The following is a 22,806-nucleotide window of genomic DNA, read 5'->3' on the forward strand; positions in this document are numbered from 1 at the left end:
GCGACCGTCTCTCCCGGCCCCAGAAGTTACCCATGCATTCCTTACACGATGCGACTCCAAAAAACCCCGAGCGACTGGAAGTGGATTATTTTTATGTGTTTACAGCCACCATTCGTCGGCAGCGCTCGAACTCTGCTCGTATATTCTGCGCTCGGATGGTTCCCACGCGTCCTGCCCTGGCCCCCATGCTAGCCGGCATTACAATGTGTGTCAAACGAAAGCGGTTCCAGAGTTCTCGCGCACTACACGGCTCCGAGGATGCTCCGAGGACTTCCTTGTGCTTGTGATTTTTATTCCCATCCGGTAGCCCGTGGCCCGTACCGCGCTGGGCGATACGGGCGATGGATGGTTTGAAATTCGATTTCCAAACCGGAACCGGAACGTCCCTAACCGTCCGACTGTTCTCTGGCTTCTTCCCGCCCATTGCTTCGATCTGTCTCGGGAATAAATTGTATTTGCAGTGCCAGAGCGGCACGACAGAGGGGCTACGGTGTCGATCCGCCTGCTCCCGATCGGGCCCGAACGCGTCACGGACCGAATCCGACAGGACAACTGTCAATTATAGAAAGCAGCAGTATAACGCAGTTGCTACGTTACATTCGTTATTAAATTCAATTTTGCCACCGTTAAGGTTATCGTTTTTTGGGGTTGTGCGCGGTTGTGCAAAACAATTTTAAATATATTTTAAACACGTTAGTTTATGGCGGAACACTTGAATGGTCTGATTATGGGTGTACATTATGCGTGTCATAAATTTAATGGGAGAAAAAGCATTTTCTCTTTCTCTAATGGACCGCATCACTGTGCTGTCAATCATCGCGTGCGCGTGTGTGAGTGCCTGCTTCGAACACTTTCGGCACACAACATCACGATCAATTGAATATGAGGATCACTTGCCCGTGCGGTGATGCTTCGCAATAAAAGAAGCCGTAAAAACAGGTTAATGATTCGCTTCCCCATAACATCTTCTCTGCGTCGTAAACAATCATTCACACGCTCGCCGTACCCGAGTATCGCCGCAAGCGCTCGAAATTATGTAGCCCATTTTTCGAAAGCCCATTTTAACTTTGTTACAGCATCACATCGAAGTATTGTACAGCCTTCCGCCACTTTCGCTCACGCGTGGCAGTAAATTGAGGGCCTCAAAGAGGAACGAGTTGCAGCAATTCGAGACCGCGTTGATAATGTCTCCTCCAGAATGATATGCACTAATACGCGCGAGCATATTTCATGCCGCCCTGGGCGGGCACGACAACCTCCCGCACACAATAATGGCCTATGATACACCATAAATCATTACCTGGCATTGCTCAGGGTCCTCATCGTGCGCAGGATCTCAGGACCGCCCGGAGCGTCCTTGCGTAAGCAGGCGGCAAAAAAAACCATATTACGCACATACACAAATCTTCCACGGTCGCATGCATTGTTCACAGAAACAACACACAAAAAATAATACAGAAAACATTAACCACTTGCCGGTTGTGTCGTTTCGTGTGATGAAGATGAGCAAAAATAGACATAAATTAATTGGCCCCCAACAGTTGAGCTTCTTAACGCGCACGCAACACACACGCACGCATGCATGTGGTTATGCGTTTGTGTGTGTGTGTGCGAACTTCCGGGGGCTCTTTTTATCGTTACTGTAAGCCCCCGGAATGACTTTTCGATCAACCCGCGCCACCGCCCAACGACGACGCAGTTTGATACCCGGGATGCCCACACAAACAGAGCTGATATATTGGCCACGGTCTAATAAAACTCATAAATAACGTACTTGAACATTATCGAAAAGACTGCAAAATTTATTGGCCGCTTGATTTCACCAGCCGTATGAAAAAAAAGTACAGCATGTGTGTGAGAAAACGGGGAGTGGGTTTTGGAGAAGGCACGTTTCTCCCAAACGACCCGGGTCACTACGGTTCGCTTTCTTATCGTGGAAAGCACAAATTTGGACCAACTTTGCAAAACCGGTAACATGGGCACTTGGTCACGCCCCGACAATAGCTTGCTGTTCTGCAAGATGTTTACATGTGTGACATGTTGGTTTTGCTGTCCTGCCGAAGGATTCACGAGTATGGCGACATTGTTGACCAGTGTGTTTGCAATTGAATCCCCGAAATTTACCGTACTTTGTTTAGATTCTTTTTTTTATTTGAATAAACATAAAATTAAAATGATAAATGATGGACGATCTAAAGAGCGAATCAAATATTACCCTAATGTCCAAGCATCTCAGAGAACTGATGTGATCGACGACTAAGCAGAAGATCGTTACAATTTATAACATAACATAATTCAATTGCAAATGATTATTAATTATGGTCATGAATTGTTTTACTCTTGACACATGTTTGTTAACTGTACTGACTGCGAAATTTGCATTGATTTTGACAAAAATATGGCAATTTGTATTTTGTGTGCCCTGATATCAGTTTTTCGTAGTTTTTGAGGTTTCTTCAACCTTTCACAGTTTTATACTTTAGTATATTAAGTCTTTAACAGATGATAAAATTCGTAGTAATTTACAAGATCTACCCTAAATATAGATCAATCCATATTTGAAATTAAAAACTCTTCCAGTATTTTTCAGTACATCTTAAATGTTATTTAATTACGTTTCATAATTATGTTTTTATATAGCAATTTATGACTCTTTGCTTTGACAGACGCAACAAAAAGTAAAACACAGCACAGTAAAACGTGAAAAAAATTGTGTGCATTGTCGCCTCGAAAATCATCGTCCATTGCGCATTGCTCGTACTATGTGACCATTGTAAAACGGTTAAATCCTCTCTAGATCGCCCATGATTGACCGCTTAGATTTTCCTTCCGCTGCTTCTAATTTTATCTTCCGCCTTTTTTTAGCCACCCTAGTGCAACACCCGTCAGAAAGCCGGGATGGTCGTTATAAAGCAATTTTCTCAATTTTTGTCAAAGAAAAAGTGCCACCGTACTGTACTACCGGGTCGTTGGGATTTCCTTCGGCGAATTTGTCGTTTGTACTTTTGTCGTCACCGTTTTTTCTTTTTTTTTGCATCATTTTATTCCTTTTGCTCACGTAGCCATAATTAAATCTGACTTGCCCGTGCACGACGACCGGCAGGCAGGTCGTTAATTTAAACTCGATTAGAGTAATCCAATTATGATGAATTTCAGAGTGCGCCCGGCGGCGGCGGCGGCCACCAACTTTCGGGGGCCACCCATCGTTTTGGCCGTGACGCGTGGACTTAGAAATGGATTCGGTTCAAAGGTTGCTATGCGGCAGGGCGGGCACGGCACCCGGTCCGGGGTTACCGCAGATTCGGTCTGATAGGGCTGTGCAAATGGCAGTGCGCTAAGTATGATAATAGTATAAACCAACTCGAGCGATTTGTTTCATTGGAACCGTCGGCTAAGCCTCAGTTATGCTAATCCATTTTGGGGTAAGTTAGAAATTGAAGCGCACCGAACAGCTTCTATTACCTAAACAGCATCGTAGGTAGAAGGTTCAGGAAATTGAGACGATTGTGCCCGTCGCATGGTATCGTTGGAAATTCTAATTTTAACATATTTACAAACACAATCAATATTTATTTTAATGCAAATCAAAAAATTATCTTAAAAGCCACCAAAATGCAAAGTGTCACTACGTTTTAGAGCCTCTTCAATCGCCATTCTCTAACAAACAGCTGTAACGCTCAATTTTCAAGTCAATTAGTTGATGATATCAATCAATTTGGCAAATGCCATCATTTCTGCATGATTTGCAAATGTTTTCCGCTTGTTGCCTTTCGCTATGACAATGCCATGTGATGGAATTAGAAACGTTCCGATTCTCATTCGATTAAAACCATTTCTTTGATCATGAAACTGCGTACCATTTTGTAAACTCCGAGCGGGAATTTTTATTTTTGGTAAAATGACACTAACACCGAAGCAAACAAGCAGTGTTCTAAATATATACCAGCATAACAAAGGATCTGGCTCTGTGCTTCATGTTTCGGTAAACATGGCGGTGATTGAAGTACGATGTACGCTCTGTCAAAGTAAAATTTTACTTTTCATTGTTTCTTCCTCATACCTTTTGTTATTCTGTTGTCTCTTTCGTTCAACAGCATCGATCCTACAGTGATTACCTTTCTGAGAATTTGTACCTTTTCCTTTCGATTGTGTTTATTTTTCGGTATTCTGCCAAATAATATTCCAGGAAAGTCTAGCGTATTCAAAACCATCGTTGGTAGATCCGACGGTAAAAAGCACATTTCCTTGGCACTCTTCACGCATTGATGTCATCAAAGGCAAACTTCGTTACTTTCAAGATCCTTCATTTTCTCTCTTTCTCTTCCTCGCTAAAGTAACTTTTTCTTTTTTTCCCTTTTATTACCCTATCTCTCTCTCACACTCACACACCTTCCTCGTGTGATCTCAATCATTTTCCACGGAGGCCTGAAATTCGAGACCCAATTTCTCGCCGAAAATATGCTCGATGCTGTTCTTGTTTTCCGCCAGTTAATGGCGACGCATTTTCATCTCCGCATCACCTCCTTTCAGCTGCCTTTTTTGAGAAACTCTTTCTGCGTTGGCTTTCACGGGAGGGGGGTTGGCAACGAGCTCATTTGCTACCCATTGCTCGGTCAGATCTTCATGTTTCCCAAACTTTTGTTCACGGGCTACCGGGCGTCTCCATTCGTCGGTGGGTTATCAAAATGTTCCGAACGACCTACCGGGCGCATGGTACGTTTTCCCCTTTTCGACACCCAGCTGCCCGGTCCCAACAAACATTAACGTCTTTGCAGACTGTACGGCTTTCTTTTTGCCTTCGTCAAACCACATCCTTCGCCATCTGGAACCATTATGCCCTGGCAACACATTCTACGACGCTTCTCATCTCTGCGGGCCCGCTTCGGTGCAAAACAAACGGCAGGCAGTAGAAAAGATTGTCCCAACGGTATGGTCGGTTGCCTCGAAAGAGCAGCATAATGGAAGAACAAAGTAAAGACCATCGATGTGTATAATGTTACCTCACGAGCTGCACCGGGAAGGATGCCAGCGGGAGCGGGATGTTCGTGGAACACCCCACGACTTTGCCGCTTTTCAGGTTCGTTTTTCTCCCAGGCGCACTGTCCCGTACCAACATGCCTCAGGACGGTGATGAGACGGCAGGAGAAGAGTGCAAGTAGTATGCGGTTTGTTTATTTGACGAGTACGGGAACGGGTGAGATGAAAAAGAAACGGAGACTTCAACCGTGCAAACCGTTATCTGCCTAAACGTTGGTTTTTTTTTGGTACGTCACAGAGTAATAGGGAATGGAAATTCTTCATTTGACTTTTCCTTCGCTACACTGTCCCACGAACCCCGTGCCCTGTGCCCGTTATCAGTTGCAGAAATTTCGAGCACCAATGAAGGGATAGGGTGACGGCGTTTCCGCTCTGTCGAGTAAAACGAACCCGTGTTTTCATTTTCATCTAATGGTAAGTCATCTTCACCGTTTCGTCACACTGAAGCTTTATCGTTCAAGTCTTTATCCCAGTCTTTATCGTCCAGGCATTATCGCATCTTTCTTCGGAACTGTTTCTGCTACTGATTGCCTGGCAAAAAGTGTTGTGGTTTGTCATTCTTCTATCAGTTTCGGTAATTTATCGAACATTATACCGTAATTGGTGATTGAAGTGTAGTGCGGTGCTTTCTGAATCTTTTGCGAAGTTTCATTAATCATAATCATGATCCTCTTCTTGTTTGTAAAACTTCATACATTTGTTCAAAGTTTTATGAAGCGTCTTGATAATGGAATCTTTCAAGAACCACTGATTCTTTTACTGATAAAATCCCCAAATCTTTGAATTTCTGAAGTGTTACAAATTATTTTCTTCGACGTTACAATTTTTAAAATTTGTAATATTATGCAGTAATATATTTCAACTATCTTGGTTAACTAAAATTAAATAGACTAAAAATAGTTGCATTTAATTGCGACGTTGGAATACTTCTAAAGCTTCGATGTAGAGATTCAGAATCATTCATTTATTTTGAAAATTCAATATTGAACAAATAATGCCAGAATCATAAATACAATTCTGAAAGAAATCATATCGTTATATTTATAAGTCAAACAAATTCTTACAAATTTCTACCAGAAAAGCGCCTAGCATCAATGCTATGCCTTCAAGGAAATTATAAAATAGCATAACCAGCATAAATATGAAAAAAAAACCACGATCATTATTATTATACTCTCTGCACTGTTTACTTTCCCATCCACACGTTGTAATCTTATTTAAGTCTAATTAAAATAAACCCCACAGCTTCAACGATCCGTAATATCGGCATTTACAACTATTAATTTGCATTCCGACATGCCTGAACTGAAACATCGCTCAGGGGGATCGTTCCTGAGGGGTTTCTCTCGCATGCTTTTCAAGAATTACCGCCTTCATTCAAACGTAACAAACAAAGAATGGGAATGGTTGTGTAAATACTCGTTATTTACCAAATGCATCGGTGAGTGCATGAGTTTTACAAGCCAATATTGGCAAAGGACAGTAATTGTGCCATGTTTTATAGATGTACGCATCACCAGGCAAGGCAAATACCAAGCATACTACTCATTCTACAAATAATGGGAACGAAGGAACGCTTTCTTCGTATTTGTTTTTGCCATAAATTGGTATTTCATGTTGATATGTACTTAAACTTCATGATAGGTAAAAGTTCATGGAAGCCAGGAATCAGGCGGGACAGGAAATATAAATGAGCTCTCCCACAAAACTTCACTCAAAAAGCTCGGAAAACTTCTTTACGGGCTCGATGTTTATACATGTGTGGGTGTGCTCGGTATTAGTTCAAATCAATACATCCGGCCCAAAGCATCATTCCAAAACGCATGCGAACGAGAACAGGGTCAGCGCTGGAATTGCTCCCGGTCGTACACTTACGATCATATGGAAATTGAAACTAAACTATTGCTTTCACAAATGCGGTCGAAACCGGGTAACCGGTAAGCGGAGCGGGTCCACCCATTCCACTGTGTCCACAAGTTGCAGCATAACTTTTGCCGTCTCACTTCAACCGCCGCCGTCCCAGGCAAAAACACTGGTCCGGCAAATGCAGTGCTGCCCCTGCCGGAAATGGGAAATTGTCAGGAAGTTGACAGGATTGGTTGCAGGCGTATCTTCCGGCGTTCGCCACCAAGTCGCTGCCGGTGCGAATGTGCGACGGTGTTTTTGTGCAAACCGTTCCCAGAACAACAAGAACAACCCCAAAATGCCTGGCGCCCGGGAAGACAGTAGTACGTCTTCCCCGCGGCACAGGATTATGCATGCCCCCCTACCGCACCGCTGCACCAACCGAGACCGCAGGGCTGTCCGTCGTGCTGTCGGCACAAAACTCCGAACCTCCAAATCCCAGTGCAAAAAGCATCGGACGCCACAAACTGGGCCAAACGGGGCGCAAGGAGCCGAACATTTTCCGCCCCGAATACGAATACATTATTACTATTTTCGGATACAACGGCCAGTGCGCTCGCCCCCAACCCTACGCTCACCTCCCAGTGACACTTCGGCCCAGTGTGTAGCGTGTCGAAAAGTGAGTCGTCGTCGGTACGCTTTTGCATTGCGAATGCATTTCTATGCGCATTTGCAACGTGGTTCGGTCGGCGGTGGATCGGCAAGTGACAATCGGATAGCTCTGCGTGCTGCTAAAGCTTGCATGAACGCTGCCGCCATTTCACAAGTCACGAGTGAGCGGAGCATAAAAGGGAGAGCCGTACTGACCTCGGGCCCACCCCGATCCAATCTAGCTGGAAATAAATTTAGGAAGCTTAATATCTTCCAACCCCAAAACCCAACCGGGGCCGTCGTGTCCGTCGTGAGAAGCGATCGGGGTGATCGGGGGGGGACCAGTGTTCATGTTCAATGGTGCAAACGTTTGTGTATTCAAATGTTATGCTAAAATATTTAAATCTTTTTTTGTTCCTCGTTCCTCGTGCGACTAGAGACAGAGATCGAGTTTGGGCTGTGCAACCACTCGGAGAGGCCGGAGCCTCACTGTTGATGGGAAATGTACGAGACACTTCATCCTTCAGCAAGCACTACTCGGTACGGGCTCTTGGTAAGTTTTGCCTCCCGGGGTCGGTTTGGAGAGTGTGGCAACGCCACGGTGTACGAATAGCCACTTTCCCTCTGACGGTCTCGGACTTGAAGTGTTCAACTCCCTTCGTCACTCAATCGGGGACACACTTGCTCTCTCACTTGCTCGCGCGCTTCGCATGTCACAGCCCTCACCCCCCGTGCATTATGAAGCCGTTGTTTTAATTGAATTTGTAGAAATTTGCATACCATTGTTTAGTTTATTATGCCGTATAATTGTGCGCCCCTTTTGGCAAATGGCACTCGGGAAAGCGAAAGCGGAAGTGGGACCGGTCAGCTGCTTGGGTGGCTCGTTAAAAAAGGTATGCCAATTGTGAGTGTGGGTGTGGGGTGCACGGTGTGGTATGGGGACGAATTTTTCAAAATTTTCCCCCCACTTGCCATGGCGCACGGTCCCAACGGGAGTGCATAAATTTGCCGCCATCCTTAAAACTGTGCCGCTGGAGGAGAGTTTTCCCCGATAAGGCCTGGTTTTATTTAAAACGTGTTTACGGATGCTTTATGTGGCGCACTCTAGACCCAGGCTCGGGGTTTGATAGTTGATGAGCCTTTTCTTTCCACCACTTGTGCCTGTGTGGTTTATGGATCGTGATCTTTCTAGAAGGAAAAGGAAAAAAATGCTCCCAGGGAGTTGCTACTCACATCTCGGACATTTCGGTAAAAAGCATGCCAAATGGTTGGCGATTGTGTCCGGGTTTTAACAGAGTTCCCGGCCTCAGCTCCGGTGAGCAATTGGGTAAAAAATAACATTCGCAACAAACTTTCTCTCGATGCAAATTCTGCCTTATCCAGTGAACCACCTGCAGAGCGCAGTGGTCTCTATCATTTCGATCTCGAGAAAAAAACCCTCCCTCCCCCGTAGATGATAATGTCGGATGACTTTTGACGAAGGTTTCTCGGCCAATCCTCGACCAGGCACGTCAGGGCTGGTGGGATTTCGGTTTTGACATGTCCAGTGCAGTGTTTGCTTCGCTCGTTCCTGCTCTCCCCCACTAGTCACTATTCGTGTCCAAACAGGCCGAAGCAACAGGCGATCGTGGCAAACCGGAAGGCACAGTGTGTCACCATTGTGGACCACCGTGGGCACCGTGGGGTGTTGGAGCTTTTGACAGAATTACGAAATATGATTGATGGTGATGAACATTTCAACGTACCCGTGTCTGGTGTGTTGGAATTGTTGGACCGAACCGTCCGGTCTAGTTCTACGGGTGTAATTAACGTAATGAGGTTCGCTACCGAGGCTGAACGGTGAGATTGGGTGTCCGTCAACGCAGCGTTTGACACACCGCACCGTACGGTCCACCGAGCAACCGGGTATATCACCATGATGGATTACAGCGAGCGCAGTGGACTACAGCAGTTGTGGCCGGAGTTGTTCAATGGGGGGCAAAGATGAATGATCTTACCTCGGACGCGGTGCTAAGGTATTGCGACAAAAGTTTACCCTAATTGCCTGTGGTTTAATACCCCGTGCCCGTGCCGGAGGCCATCGGTACGAGACGGTGACGCGTGCGTGGTGAAAAGGATCTGATAGGATCAAGCTTTGTTCGGTTCGGTGCGAAACGGGATTGGCTCTAATTAAATCAACCTCGGCCAAACTATACCTACGACGGCGGTATTTGTAGAAGCTTCCGGGGGACAAATTTAGCGCCATTCATTAGTTACGGTCAATTTTAGCACACAAGCGGTATCTTTAAACCACGTACCAACGACTTTGACTTTGATTGAGTGAAAATGTTGTAGCATTGCCGAAACGAACGCTCAAAGTTCAGCGGCGCAATCAATGGGACGTTATTTATGGGGCGGTGGGTCAGCTGTAAATGATTACCACTTAGAACGCAACACAACTTGCCTATTATATTTAAGTGTTGAAAAATACGTTTGGGGAGTCTGATGAGTCTGGATTAGAGATGGGAAAATATGAACGAACCTGGTGGAACGGTTCCGCTCCACCACTGGAGTGAACGACACCAGGTTCAAAACATTTTGCTCCTCAGTTCCAAAATTCACTCCTTGGAACGGCTCCGAAATTTCACTCCTACGAACAGCTCCATAGTTCACTCCTACGAACAGTTCCATAGTTCACTCCTAGGAACGGAACCAAATTTCACTCCTAGGAAAGGATCGAAATTTCACTCTTCGGAACGGCTTGAAATTTCACTCCTAGGAACGGTACCAAAATTCACTCCTAGGAACGGCTTGAAATTTCTCTCCTAGGAACGGTATCAAATTTCAATCCTAGAAACGGATCCAAATTTCAGTGGTTATAGTTGACAAGCTAGCCCGTGCATTTTGTTGTTGTTGTGAAATTTAGCACTCGTGGGTTTTGTTGTGAAATTTATCTTCGTGTTAATTTATTAGAAATGTAAGATAAATGAAATGTATAAATATATGAATAATAGTTATATGTTTAAATATAAATATATAAATATATAATATATAAAATATATAATATATAAATATATAATAATAAGTCGTGGGGTTCCCTTTTAACAAACTAGCTCTTTATTCCTTGAGATGCAGATCGGAAGTGTCCTTTTTCTAGTTCCACCGAGCGTAGAAATTGATAAAAGTCCAAAAAAATCTATATTAACAAGCACAACAAGCACAAGCACCGAGTTGTCGATACAAGCAAAGGAATAATGTTTGAAAAAGGAATTAAACGTGATGTAATTTAATGAATGTTACATGTTAAACAACTTTAACGGTATATTATATTATATTTCTTATATTCTGCAGGGCATCTCAGGCTCATACATTTTTTTTGTAGGACCAGGTTCAAAAACCTGTTGGAGTGATTCCGCTCCTTTCCAGGAGTGAACATTTTCAAACCGCTCCTTTTTTTCTTTTGGAACTTTTCCCATCACTAGTCTGGATGTTCCAATAGCTGAGAACGTTTCCAATAGCTGAGAAGCTGGAATAGAATTCTTTTTCGTCTACTTGCACGGAGGCCCTAGCAATTTAAGCAATTTATATTCAAACTAATTAAATATAAGAATTTTGTAATTCAAACATATTAATTTAATATTGCTATCATTCAACGTGACATAGGCTGCTTTCAGCTTGAATCAAAGGCACTGTATGATTTCATTCATGACTTCTAGCCGAACCACTCTCTCGTTATGTTTTATACCATCTTGCACCACTTTTCAATTCCAAACTGACAAATCGTTTGCTTATTTCTCATCCTTGAAACCCATTTCTCCGCTGGGGATGGGGTTTAGCCGAGATGCAAAGTTTCCCAACGGAAACCAAGGGCTTCCGATTTCGCTTCCGGTGCCACTGCTTAACAAACATGAAACGCTCGATTCCCGCAGCCTCTTACAGGCAGCCGCGACTGCCGAAAGTGAAGCTAATTGCAGATTAAAATGAATGTTTGACTAAAGCAACTGCTACCAAACCGGTAAAGGACGCGCCCTAGACGCGGCACCAAATCGAGACAGGAAAGATCCACCGCAATGGTTTCGGAAACCCCCGGCCAGCCTCCTCCCGCACCAACTACGCCACGCCAATCGGGACGGAGAAGACTGATTGAAAACCGTCCGCCGGCAGGAAACGGTCCGGCCCACGCGGACGGTTCCGGGTGCGGGGTACGCTGTTTTGACGGGGTCGGCGAAAAGTTTTCCTTTGCGCCGTTCATTAAGCTCCAACACTAAATCACATATCTTTTGCATGAAAAGCCGGAACGGTGCGGCGAAAGTTCGGCACAAAACGAGCACAATCAAATCAGAAACAGCATAAACTGCATAACTAAGCGTATAACTTTCCCGGGGGCGGTACGTTTCCGTGCGGCGATCAGCATGGGCTTGGACAGCCGGGCAGCAATTTGGGACAAGATTGACTAACGAATATGCTACTGCACTGCACGGAATGTGGACAGCTTGCTGGGGAAATTGTGTGAACATTTTATTACTAGCGTCGATCGTAAAACGCGCTAAATAATGCAATTAAGCGAACTAGTTTGAAGTATTTCCGAGCGAAAATTATGTTTCGGGCGATGCTGTTGCTACGCGTTTGTCTGTTGCTGTAGATTTTATCTGATTATTTTCGCATTTTTCGCCTAACCTAATGGCATAACATTTCACAAATTTCGTGTTAAGCCGGTGACGAATCTGGAATATCGGATTTTACCACGATAATTGCTACGTTGAGGATTAAATAGCAGCTTTAGAAATGCTTGCTAATTGGATGGTATTTGTGGTTTATGATACAAATGCGTATTATGCATTAATACTGTTTAAACTTTTATCATCATAGCAGCCTATATCAAACTACAGAACTGCGTGACTCAACATAGCAACCATCACCATCCAACCATCAGACTGGTACAATACATTACAGCCGTCAATATTGCAATGCTAGCGATACCAACACATCGAACGAAATGGAAGAAATGCGAGTGACGGTGCCAGCGGTTGACCGAACAAAAGAATGCAAATTGAACGTAAATGAGTTTTGTGTAATCAATATGCGTCTGGTAGGAATATGAATAGCACACATCACGGTGCAACGAACGTATGGTTCCACTTTCAATTACGAGATTTACGGCTACATACATAACGTTCGTAGCGAGACGGGTGAGTGTGTTGAAGAACCGCAATTGCAACCAAAAGCATTGAATTACGTTCGATGGAATTGTTTTGGCTGCAGGCAACAAAGCCTTGCAACACTATCTTGCAAATACAATTTAAATTTTGAAACATATTGTCGGAGACTTGCATTAATTTATTTTTGCTTTATTTAACAAATACTGCAAACATAGTAATATCAAATTTATTACGAATAAAGTTTATGGTTTGATGAATTTTCTTAAAAACATTGAATTTTATCTCTAGTTTTGGGGTACTAAAATAGTCTTGCAAGCATTTCTGTTTCAATTTAGTACGTGAAAATCTTTTTGAATTTCAATTTAATGGATTTACGCTCAATTAAAAATAACATCAACGTTAATTATTGTTGGTATTTTATTGATCTTTATTCCATCAACTATTGATGAAAAAAAATTGATACACACTGTCACAAGTTGGTGACTACGAGGCAGAAATTAATGCAAACTGGCAAAAATTGGTTGTTTGTCGCGATGTTTTATTTCAACAACAAAATCCCTTCTCACTTGTCCAAGATTAAAAAATGAAGAAATTGTTTAATACCAAGTCAAGCTAATTCAGTCTCATCCACAACAGTCAGAAGTGTTAAAAGAATGATATAAATTACTTATCCGACCGATCCAACTATCTGCGCTCAAGCTTTCTACAAATCACACTTCACCATGTGTTGCTTCTTTGTTGCTGGTGTCCAACGCGATTCGTAACGTTAGTCATGGAAGTACATGGTTTTCATTACTTAACAAAGGTACATTTAATAAACTCTCTGCTATTGTGCCCTGTGCTCCAGAACGTCGGAAGCGATGGACTATCTCCGTTCATTTGAAATTTCTCGCAAGCAGAAGCACCGGAATAGGTGGGTTTATCAAATATCAAAGCATGCCATTACACCATCATCTATTTTAAATGAATTTGACACCTTCTAGAATTGCATGTTTGACCCGGCCATGCAAACTACCATCTGCTGGATAGCTAACACACACACAAAAAAACACACACACCGAAGCCGTTGGTATACTAGAAGGAAATAGTAAATCCTACCGCACGGATGTCAGTTCAGCAGTGGCAACTAACTCGCACCCATCCCGGACGTGTGATCCTAGCTAGTTGCTCTCGCTCACAAAATCTATTGGATAACAAGCTCAGGCGTATCTGCTTTACTGGTTTTGTGCTGGGCAAATAGTTTGTCCTTTGTTGCGGTTCCGTTCCCCACTTTGAAGGATGTTTGGCTTCGATGTAATATTTCATAAAACCCGGTCCCCGTTATGCACAGGGAGCCGCTGTGAGCCTGTGTCAATGCGAAGGGCAGCAACACGAACACGTGGTGTGCAGCCAGTGATCGGGAGGAAACCACTTAGTCTGCTTGGAAATGCATCAATAATCTTGCCTCTTTTACCAGTAACTTTCAAACCCGGATCGGTTCGGAATGTCTCTGCACACAACTAGCGCACACTATACGAGCACTGAACGGGACTAACTCCATCCATCATCAGATTATGAGATTAAAACTTTTCGTACAAATAAATTGATTTATGATAAAACATGCATGCATGTGTGTATATGCTTGTGTGTGTGTGTGCGATGTATGTGGCAAAACGGTTTTCCTACTATCATCGAGGACATTCGTTCCCGGAATGCATTACGCCTGGCTGGTTGGCGCTCGCACCGTGAAGGGCATTGTAATTTGACATTTTCTAGAACGATCTCAATTAAGCAAGAGTCATTCAGAGGAAAATTAAACCGAAATTGATGGAACGTTTTATCCACCAGCAAGGCGACTTAGATGTGAATTTATGCATTTAAGAATTTGGAGCCTATTATGATATTCATTCAAACGAATTGCTTTTACTTATCTGCGCTGCTAAAGAAATATTGCTGTCAGTCATGTTTTTCAGCGGCTCTGGTGTGAGTTTTCTGGTACTTGTTTTGAACATTAGTGAAACATCATTCAAAACACAAAAATGCGAATATTCATCTTGTACCATAGCTGTTTTAAGAAACGATTCAAAATTAGTTGATTTGTATCCAATTACTTTTTGGAAAAGTTTCGAAAACATGTTTTGCAAGATACTTCTTTTTTACATCTATTCGTAAAGCGTGCATAATAAAAAAGTAATCATATACACTTCCGGACTCTGTCCGAACTCGTGCCCTAGAAGCCAGCGAAAGCCTCAGGCACGATTTCAAATTTTATCCAACTTGATGTACTATAAACCACGAAATGTTGCCAAATTTGCGACCACCATTCGTTGCACGGTTTCGTTCCCGAATTTCAAGCCCAGTCCCGTCCAAATGGGCCCAGTAACAACTGCTTGCTTGGAATTTAACGAGCAACGAGCCATTTGATTTTCCATCATCACCCACCACATCCCGTCGTCCTACAACCCACCCTGCCGAAAATCACGCCACTGACGAGAGGTCGTGATCCACATCCTCCCACTCAAAAGCTTTGCGCCACAGTAACTCCCGCTCAACGATGGTCTATAATCGAAATACAGCACCCAAAGCCGACCCAAATTGTTATCGTTACAATTTTATGTACCCCACGGACTGTATTTTCGAGGGTGCTTCATTTAGTCATTCTTTTGGTCGATCGATTTCATTCGGCGCGGAGAAGACAGCCGTTCGTGTAACATCTTTCGCTTCATTTTCTGTCACCATTCGGCGCACCATTCAAACTGACACACACTGGCACACCACCCGTTAAATTCACGAAATTATAGCTTTGTGATGCCGTTGTGTCGATTCATGGTTTGGGGCCAACCGGCCCGGAGCAAGGAGCGGTTCTGTCTCGTTTCTTGACCGGGTAGGAAAGTTCAGCCACCGTGCCCATAAATTAATAAAGCAATGGACCAAAACGGAAGCCATTTTCATAACGGCTCTTCGTCATAATTCACCATTCACTTTGGCGCTGTACGCCCTGTTTCTTGCTGCCGAGCAGTGCGCCTGGCGTTCAATCTCGACTCTCATCATGACATATTGAGAGTAACTTATTTATCGCTCCCCAGATCTCTACGCCTGTATTAAACGTAGAAAGATTGTGCTGATAAATTATATTACACTTTTGTGCATATAGTTTTTAAACTTGATGCAATGGATCAAACCGCGGCATTATCTAACTTTCTTTGCGTAATGGTATAAACGAATCGAATCTATATCTTTTGAAAAATAATTTGTAAACTACATAACAATTATAGTAATACATCAAAATTAATTATTCGCAATCCCATTGAATTTCTATTGGAAACATAGTTTAAACAAAGATTATACTCTCGAACAGATACGTACAGTAACAGAAATTTGAAATGTTAATGGAGACGCCTGGTCGTTAGTAAAATACTGCAGTGAATTTGCATTATACAAAACAACTTCGTATTACATTATACGATGGAATGTTTATCTTTGTTTTAGCAAAAATCTGCTAAACTGCGTTAATTTCTCGTTTGTACAACCCAAAAAAAAAACAATAAAATTAAACATTACTAAAACTAAAGCACGGCTAAATCTAATGGAGGCGCATGGTCGCTTATGAAACATTTTGTTCATTCAAAATGTCCAAGACGTTTGACACTTTCAAACAGTTATAAAAATTTCAATAACAATGTTTCGTCTGCTCTTAGTTACTTTCTTAAAACTTATGTGTACTTACCATCTTTCACACTTGCAGTGTACTGAACTATGAACAACAGCAACAGACCGCCCAGCTGTAGCAGCATTGAAGACTCCATAGTGGCTGCCGTGTAAGTTTATTTTCACTGTTTCGATACTTCAACTATGTCTCTCGCTTTCCCCGTAACAAACGCTTATCATGCCTTGCGTGTTTTGGGGTAGAAATACTTTTTATGCTTATCTGTGCCAGATGCCGCCGACACGTCACAGCCGCTAGCACTCGAACACTCGATACCTGACGCGCTGAAAGTTGTACCTTAAAATGCTTTTAGGAAATGTTTTTCTCCCCATTCATTGACACGCTAGCTCGCTTACAAACTCCCACACATACACAAACACACACACACACACTGTTTGCACATGTAACGTAATTTTGATACTCCAGCTGTTGGCACCGAAAGCTCTCAGGCTTTCTCTACTACCGTACGACAGCTATACCGCTATGCCACAAATTCATCGATCAACTTCCCTCGATGGAAGCTAATTTATAACTTTGAACCCAAGCGGCGTCACCGGCTCATCTTTCCGCATCTTATTTCCTGTACACTGATTCAGCACCCATGTGAACGCACACATTCGCAAACAAACACACACTTCAAACGAACAGCAAACTTATAGGAAAAACGAACCAAAATACGCAAGCCGCACCACAACCAAGAAAACAAAAAAGAACCAACACACTTCAATACACCAGCGCAACGACTATTGAGCAGCCGGGAAGCAGCCACATCGTGCTGCAAGATACTTGTTTCCCGTGGCGAAAGTTTTCATGGCAAAAAGTAACTTTCTCTTCCATCCTTCATGTCGCTGCACTGCATCGAAACTTTTTTTTTCGCAAACCCCACTGAATCGAACCGTACTGCTGCCAAATTTGAGCCGATATTCACACGATTTCTAAATCAAATTCAGCCATCTTTGTTAGCCCCCGGTGCACGGGAATGATACGCCTCGTTTATCATCACCATTTTGGTTGTCTGGACGAAGCAGCTTTTTAGAAGCTTATTTGTCTCTGTACGATCTGCCGTTAGCGAACGATTGCGGCACATCTAGCTGTATGGCGGCGTTTAATGCATTCGATCGCACGAAAGATAATATAACAACCAGCGACAGCTCATTTGTAACGGGTTGTTTCGTGACTGCTTAATTCTCACTCCTATTTCCGAGCCATTTTAGTGATGGTCTTTGTGAAAGCTCACACTGTGACATTTTAAATGTTGTTACTCGTACAATGCTAGGCATGGTTCCAGCATTTTTCAGTAGGCGATGTTAGCAGCATCTGTAAATAGAAACAAAAATAATGGTATTTTAGACTAGTTTTAATATTCCACATCAAAACTAAGCATTCCACCGAAACACTCTTGCCGTAGGAAGGTTAACATAAAATATGTGTTCATTTCCAAGCGTGAGTTGAACCACTGGGCGCCTCCATTTATATGCGATTTTCTAAAAATATATTAAGCATAACAAATAACAAATTGCCTTCCAGTTCTCACTCGCATTGAATTGTTTCAAAATAACAAAGGAAAACTTCCGCATAGCCAACCTGTCACAGAACATTTGCAATTTCAACAACACCAATCTAAAATACAGTTAGCTTCACGCTTTCGGATACATTTAAACTATGTCCTTAATCTAAATCGGCTGTACAATGTGTAACACAATTTGCTGCCACACGCAAGCCATGCTGCGGGCACCACTATGCTTCAAATAAAACACCACGCTCTGCCAAACACTAAACCTGCGGCAGTACAAACAGAGATAAAAAAGCAAACCATTTTCACGATTAAGTAAACCATGCTTCGGCGGATAAATAACTATCGCGGCAAAACCGTCACAAAAGGTACATTTCCGCAATCGGTAATAATGGTAATGATTACAAATCGAGCTGCACACCGGCCAAACACACCGGCCGTGCCAGTGTTGGACGTGAAAAATGTAACGCCACAGTCAAACGGGCCCTCTCCATTTGTGGTTCCGAACGGTGCAAAAATTACAGTTCATCCGCCCACCTCATTCTCAAGGGCGGGAGTGGCCCCTTTTTCGCCCGTGCTGGATACGGAGGATACGGTACTTCGTGGGCGAATAACAATAAACACCAACTCAATCACAAACGAAATACCATCCTAAAGCGCACCGTCCAGCGATTCCCGGCAGCACGCGATTAGTAAGCAGCAGAAGCTAGAGCGAAATTTGTTTCCCGTTGTTTTTTTTTTTTTTGCGCTTCACGCTTGTTTGCCACAGTTGCCCTCATTTGCCACCATTATGGCTATTGTTCGCGCAGCAACATCGACAAACCGGGGCGAGTAAGCTTACAATGGGCCTCACGTACCGGGCGCACCGTAACGCGCGTTTCGGGCGCATTTTGTTTGCTTTGCGTTCCGAAACCCATACACCCCACCGCCAGATGGTATTTGCGTTCGCTGTGTGTGTGTGTTTTTTTTATTGTATAACATTTCATTATTTGAACAAAATTTCCTGTACCTGTCAAACTTCTTTATTTGGAAGATATTTTCCAGGAATTTTTGATGCAGAGCATTATTTAAATGTGATTGCGAAAAAATATTTTACAAAGCATACAAAAAAGATCGAAAGCTAGCATAATATACATAGTACAGAACAGCCATTTTGAACGTTTTTCGTGCGAACTCAAATAATTTGTTTTATGTTTGCAATTTTAAAGAACCCCTTGATAATTTTCATTTTGGCAAACCTGAGTATTAATATTATTTTTAATCGTCAATAATGCCGTTTTTGACAAATTTATGATATTAAGAGTGAAAACAATAGCCTTAACTGAAATACAATAATATTTTTGGAGATAATGAAGGCAAAAATGTAATTATTTTATCTCTTTACCGCTGATGCAGTAATTAAACTATCAGTATTTATTTTATCAAAAGTTATATTAAGATATATTCCAAATTAAGAAGGGTTTATACCTACAGTAACTAACGCTGCCTAATGATGTACAATCAAACATTTAAATATTAAACCAGCTAAACGCCATTTCAACATGTACAGATTATTAGTAGAGCTAGATATTACCATCAACAACAACTATCATATTAGTATGAAAAGCTTTTACCACCAACATGTCATTTTATCGACCCAAATCTCTACATTCATTTGAGAAAAAACGTTGTTTCCTGCGGTTGAATCAAACATCTCAATCCGCTAGCACTCGAAGCACCACAAACTGTCATAAATGATTAGATTCAATTACGAACAACCACAATCACCAACTGGTAATGGTTATTGAAACGGACCAGAAGAGTGAGAGCGAAAAAAAACGTAGCGTCTCTCCACGCTGGCTGAGTGTACACTGCATCTAAAGGATTTGTGGTTTTCGATTCCAGCTTTGGATTTCAATCACACAAATTTTGGGGCTACCCGCGGGACAATACCCCGGGCCCAAGAATTCGACGAGTTTCGACGGGCGACCGAAACATGCTGACCGGAAAACACTGCAAACATCGAACCTGAAATCGAAATCAGCAAAGCATGTGTCCCTTGCGGGAGTGATGTCGCGCGCGCATTCAGCAAAATCAAAATGCATGATCGGAAAAACCCGGTCCTCCTTTGCCTCGGTGCGTCGGTGAGACGCCAAGCCTTAATGGTTCGGTCTGGTTCTGGGGTTTCGCCCGGTTTCAGCTCGAGCAAAAAGCTCGTTTCCAACAACTGGAAGCATTTTGAAGCAAATCGTTGATTAAAACGCAACTCAACCCAACGGTGGTTGCCGTTTCATTGCCGAACCATCAAAGCTGGTGGCTGTGGGATATTGGTTGGCTACGCGCTGCTAGTTCTTTGCGAGTGTGGCCGGGTGCGCTGCAAGAAAGCCAACCGGCTTCGACCACGACCAACGCCAGCTACCGCTGACTCAGCCAACCCGAGCGTGAACGCGTAGGTCGAATTGCAGAGCGGGTACGCAGCTGCACGGTGGCGTCGAAGAATTCTACCTCTTCCTTCTGACTTAGAACCGTAACAAAAAAAACCACGGTCACGATGGACGAATGTTGCAGAATTTGATGCAATGGGATGTGTTCGCCGTTTTTTTTCTTTCTTGTGAACATCAGAGCGTGAGTGTATGTGTGTCATCCGCAGGAAAGCTTCTCAAAGCATCGTTTTGTCATCGTCGATGTCGAATAAAAGCGAGCTCACACGGTCGCATGCATACACGCTGTATGCGCCCGTCGGTGATGCAGGTGTTTCCTCTTTTGCTTGTCTCTACCATCAACCATTTGAAAGGCTTAACGTGATAACAAGACCGCCATTCTACCATCTTCCCAAAAGCATCATCATCCGGTGCACCGATTGCGAAAAACGGAGGTTTAATGAAACATCCCATCCTATTGAAAGCACGGCAAGCAGGATCCGCATGCCAGCCCGGGCTGCTGGGGACAGAAATTCCGCGGTTTTGCCTTGCGGCCACTCGACGCCCGACGAGCACGGAACAAAAAAAACACACACACACACAAAAATGAGCACAATAGCGATGCTCGATGCCGTGCTAACAGTGTATCATCAAAATAAAAACAAATAGAAGGAACATGCACCTCCGTCGGGTGCGGAGGTTTCTGTGGTTGGCAAATGCTGCACCATCTCACCATCGTACCGCTAACCAGTGACCAACTGTGAAGGGCGTTATGGGACGGGAAAAAGAATGAAAGGATGGTGCAACAAAAAAAAAACAAACTCCCGAGCACCCTAAGTGCCACAACGGACGGATACGCCAAAGATTTATGTCAGAATTCGTGCTGCCATTGAGCGGATCGCATTGTACCGGCGAGTCGTGCGCCGTGCTACGGGGGGGTCGGTTGATCAAGGAGCAGCGCTTTACCGAGATTTGCTAGATGTAGCAACCTGCTTTTGTATCATAGACGCGTCTGTGGCTCTGTGTGTTGATGCATATGGCGCTTCAATAGAGCTGCTGGATATTATTTCTTTTCAGTTTTTTTCGTACCAACCTATATCCTTCTCGTGCATATGAGTTGCGACCTATCCCCGTATAGCGTTGCTTTTGAAAAATGGAGAAAAAATGGAAAAATTCTTCTAGCAAGGTAAAAATGAAAAAAGAACGGAATACAGATGAGAAAAAAACACATTCAACATTTCGAGTCGATTAATGGTGGTAATATGACTAAACATATGCGAACCATAATTTAACATGGTAAATGCTTATTATTGATTTAATCTAACTTTTTTGAAGCATCTTTCACTTTAACATAGTATTCATATTATGTGAATTATTAACTAAATGCTCTGATAGAAATAAGCTATAAGTGTTGATTATTACACTTATACTATTTTAACGGATTGTAGCTGAAGTTGCCCATTAAAATTTGCTAACTGAATGGGTAAATAGTTTGTTTTCTACATTGACTCAATCTTTTGCGATTTTGGTATGAATTCAGAGATTTTTTGTTTGATGAGAATATTTAAAATAATAACCGTTTTTATATAGAATTGATTTTTCCTATATTAAACAAACGTATTTAACAAGGTTTCAGAAGACTTCAATATCTCCATTACAACTTACACCACTGTTAGCATTATAGCTTTGGTCAGATATTTGGTCTCGTACGCTATCACGTTAATAAACTAGAATTCTGCATTGGCCTACTCTACTTTCAAACCTTCTCTTTATTCTCTAACACTCACACCAAAATTCCTTAAATATTCTATTTGCGTTTGCCATTATTAGCTTGTTGAAAACGACAGGTAGAATCATCGCTCAACATTCTCTTTGGATATAATTGACACCAGAAAATGCACCACCAATCGCCTTATCTATTTTCCGGCCTTAACCTAATTTACTCTAATACTTTGAGTTAAGCCCCTTTTGAAGCTAACCACAAAAAGTTTCTTTCAATTATGTAAAGATTTTGCATTGTTTATCAGTACGGATAAACTGGCCAGATTAAATTGAAAACTAAACAAAAATTAATAAATAAAAGTTAAATCGAAACTAAAAAAAATGCAATCTACTCTACACAAAAACAATTCTTATACAAAAATAAACTTAACGTAACAATGGCATCAAGTTTTGAAATTTGAAAACAGATTAGTTGATACACATATTTGGAGAAGGAGGAACACTTCAAGTAAATTTCTTTACGAAGGAATCCGATCTTATGGGACCAAGTAATACACAACCAGAGCACGCCACTACTATTCTAATTCGTCACTGCTTCTTCAACGCGATTCACGCAAATTGATTGAAAAAATTATATTCATTAATTAATTTTGGTACACAAACGGTGCATTCTGTAGAACATTTTTGCGACTAACGAACATCCTTTTTTTGACCAACCACGTTATCTATCATCAATATTTTTTTTGCTAACACTGAGAGTTATTAGCAAATATATGTTTTCTTTTCGAGCAAAACAAACTAAAATACATTTTATTA

At 42.5% G+C, this 22,806-nt stretch overlaps 1 protein-coding gene across 1 annotated transcript in view; it reads right to left on the minus strand.

Moving 5' to 3' along the window:
• Positions 1 to 16,474, minus strand: part of LOC128296991 (contactin-4) — a 91,448-nt gene extending 74,974 nt beyond the window's left edge. Inside the window, exon 1 of the mRNA XM_053032528.1 lies at positions 16,378 to 16,474. Within this exon, the coding sequence (XP_052888488.1) occupies positions 16,378 to 16,456 (79 nt within the window). The 5' untranslated portion in view covers positions 16,457 to 16,474. The remainder of the gene's footprint in view (positions 1 to 16,377) is intronic.
• Positions 16,475 to 22,806: the final 6,332 nt, after the last annotated feature.

This window comes from Anopheles moucheti, chromosome 2, assembly GCF_943734755.1.
Source record: "Anopheles moucheti chromosome 2, idAnoMoucSN_F20_07, whole genome shotgun sequence".
Lineage (NCBI taxonomy): Eukaryota > Metazoa > Arthropoda > Insecta > Diptera > Culicidae > Anopheles > Anopheles moucheti.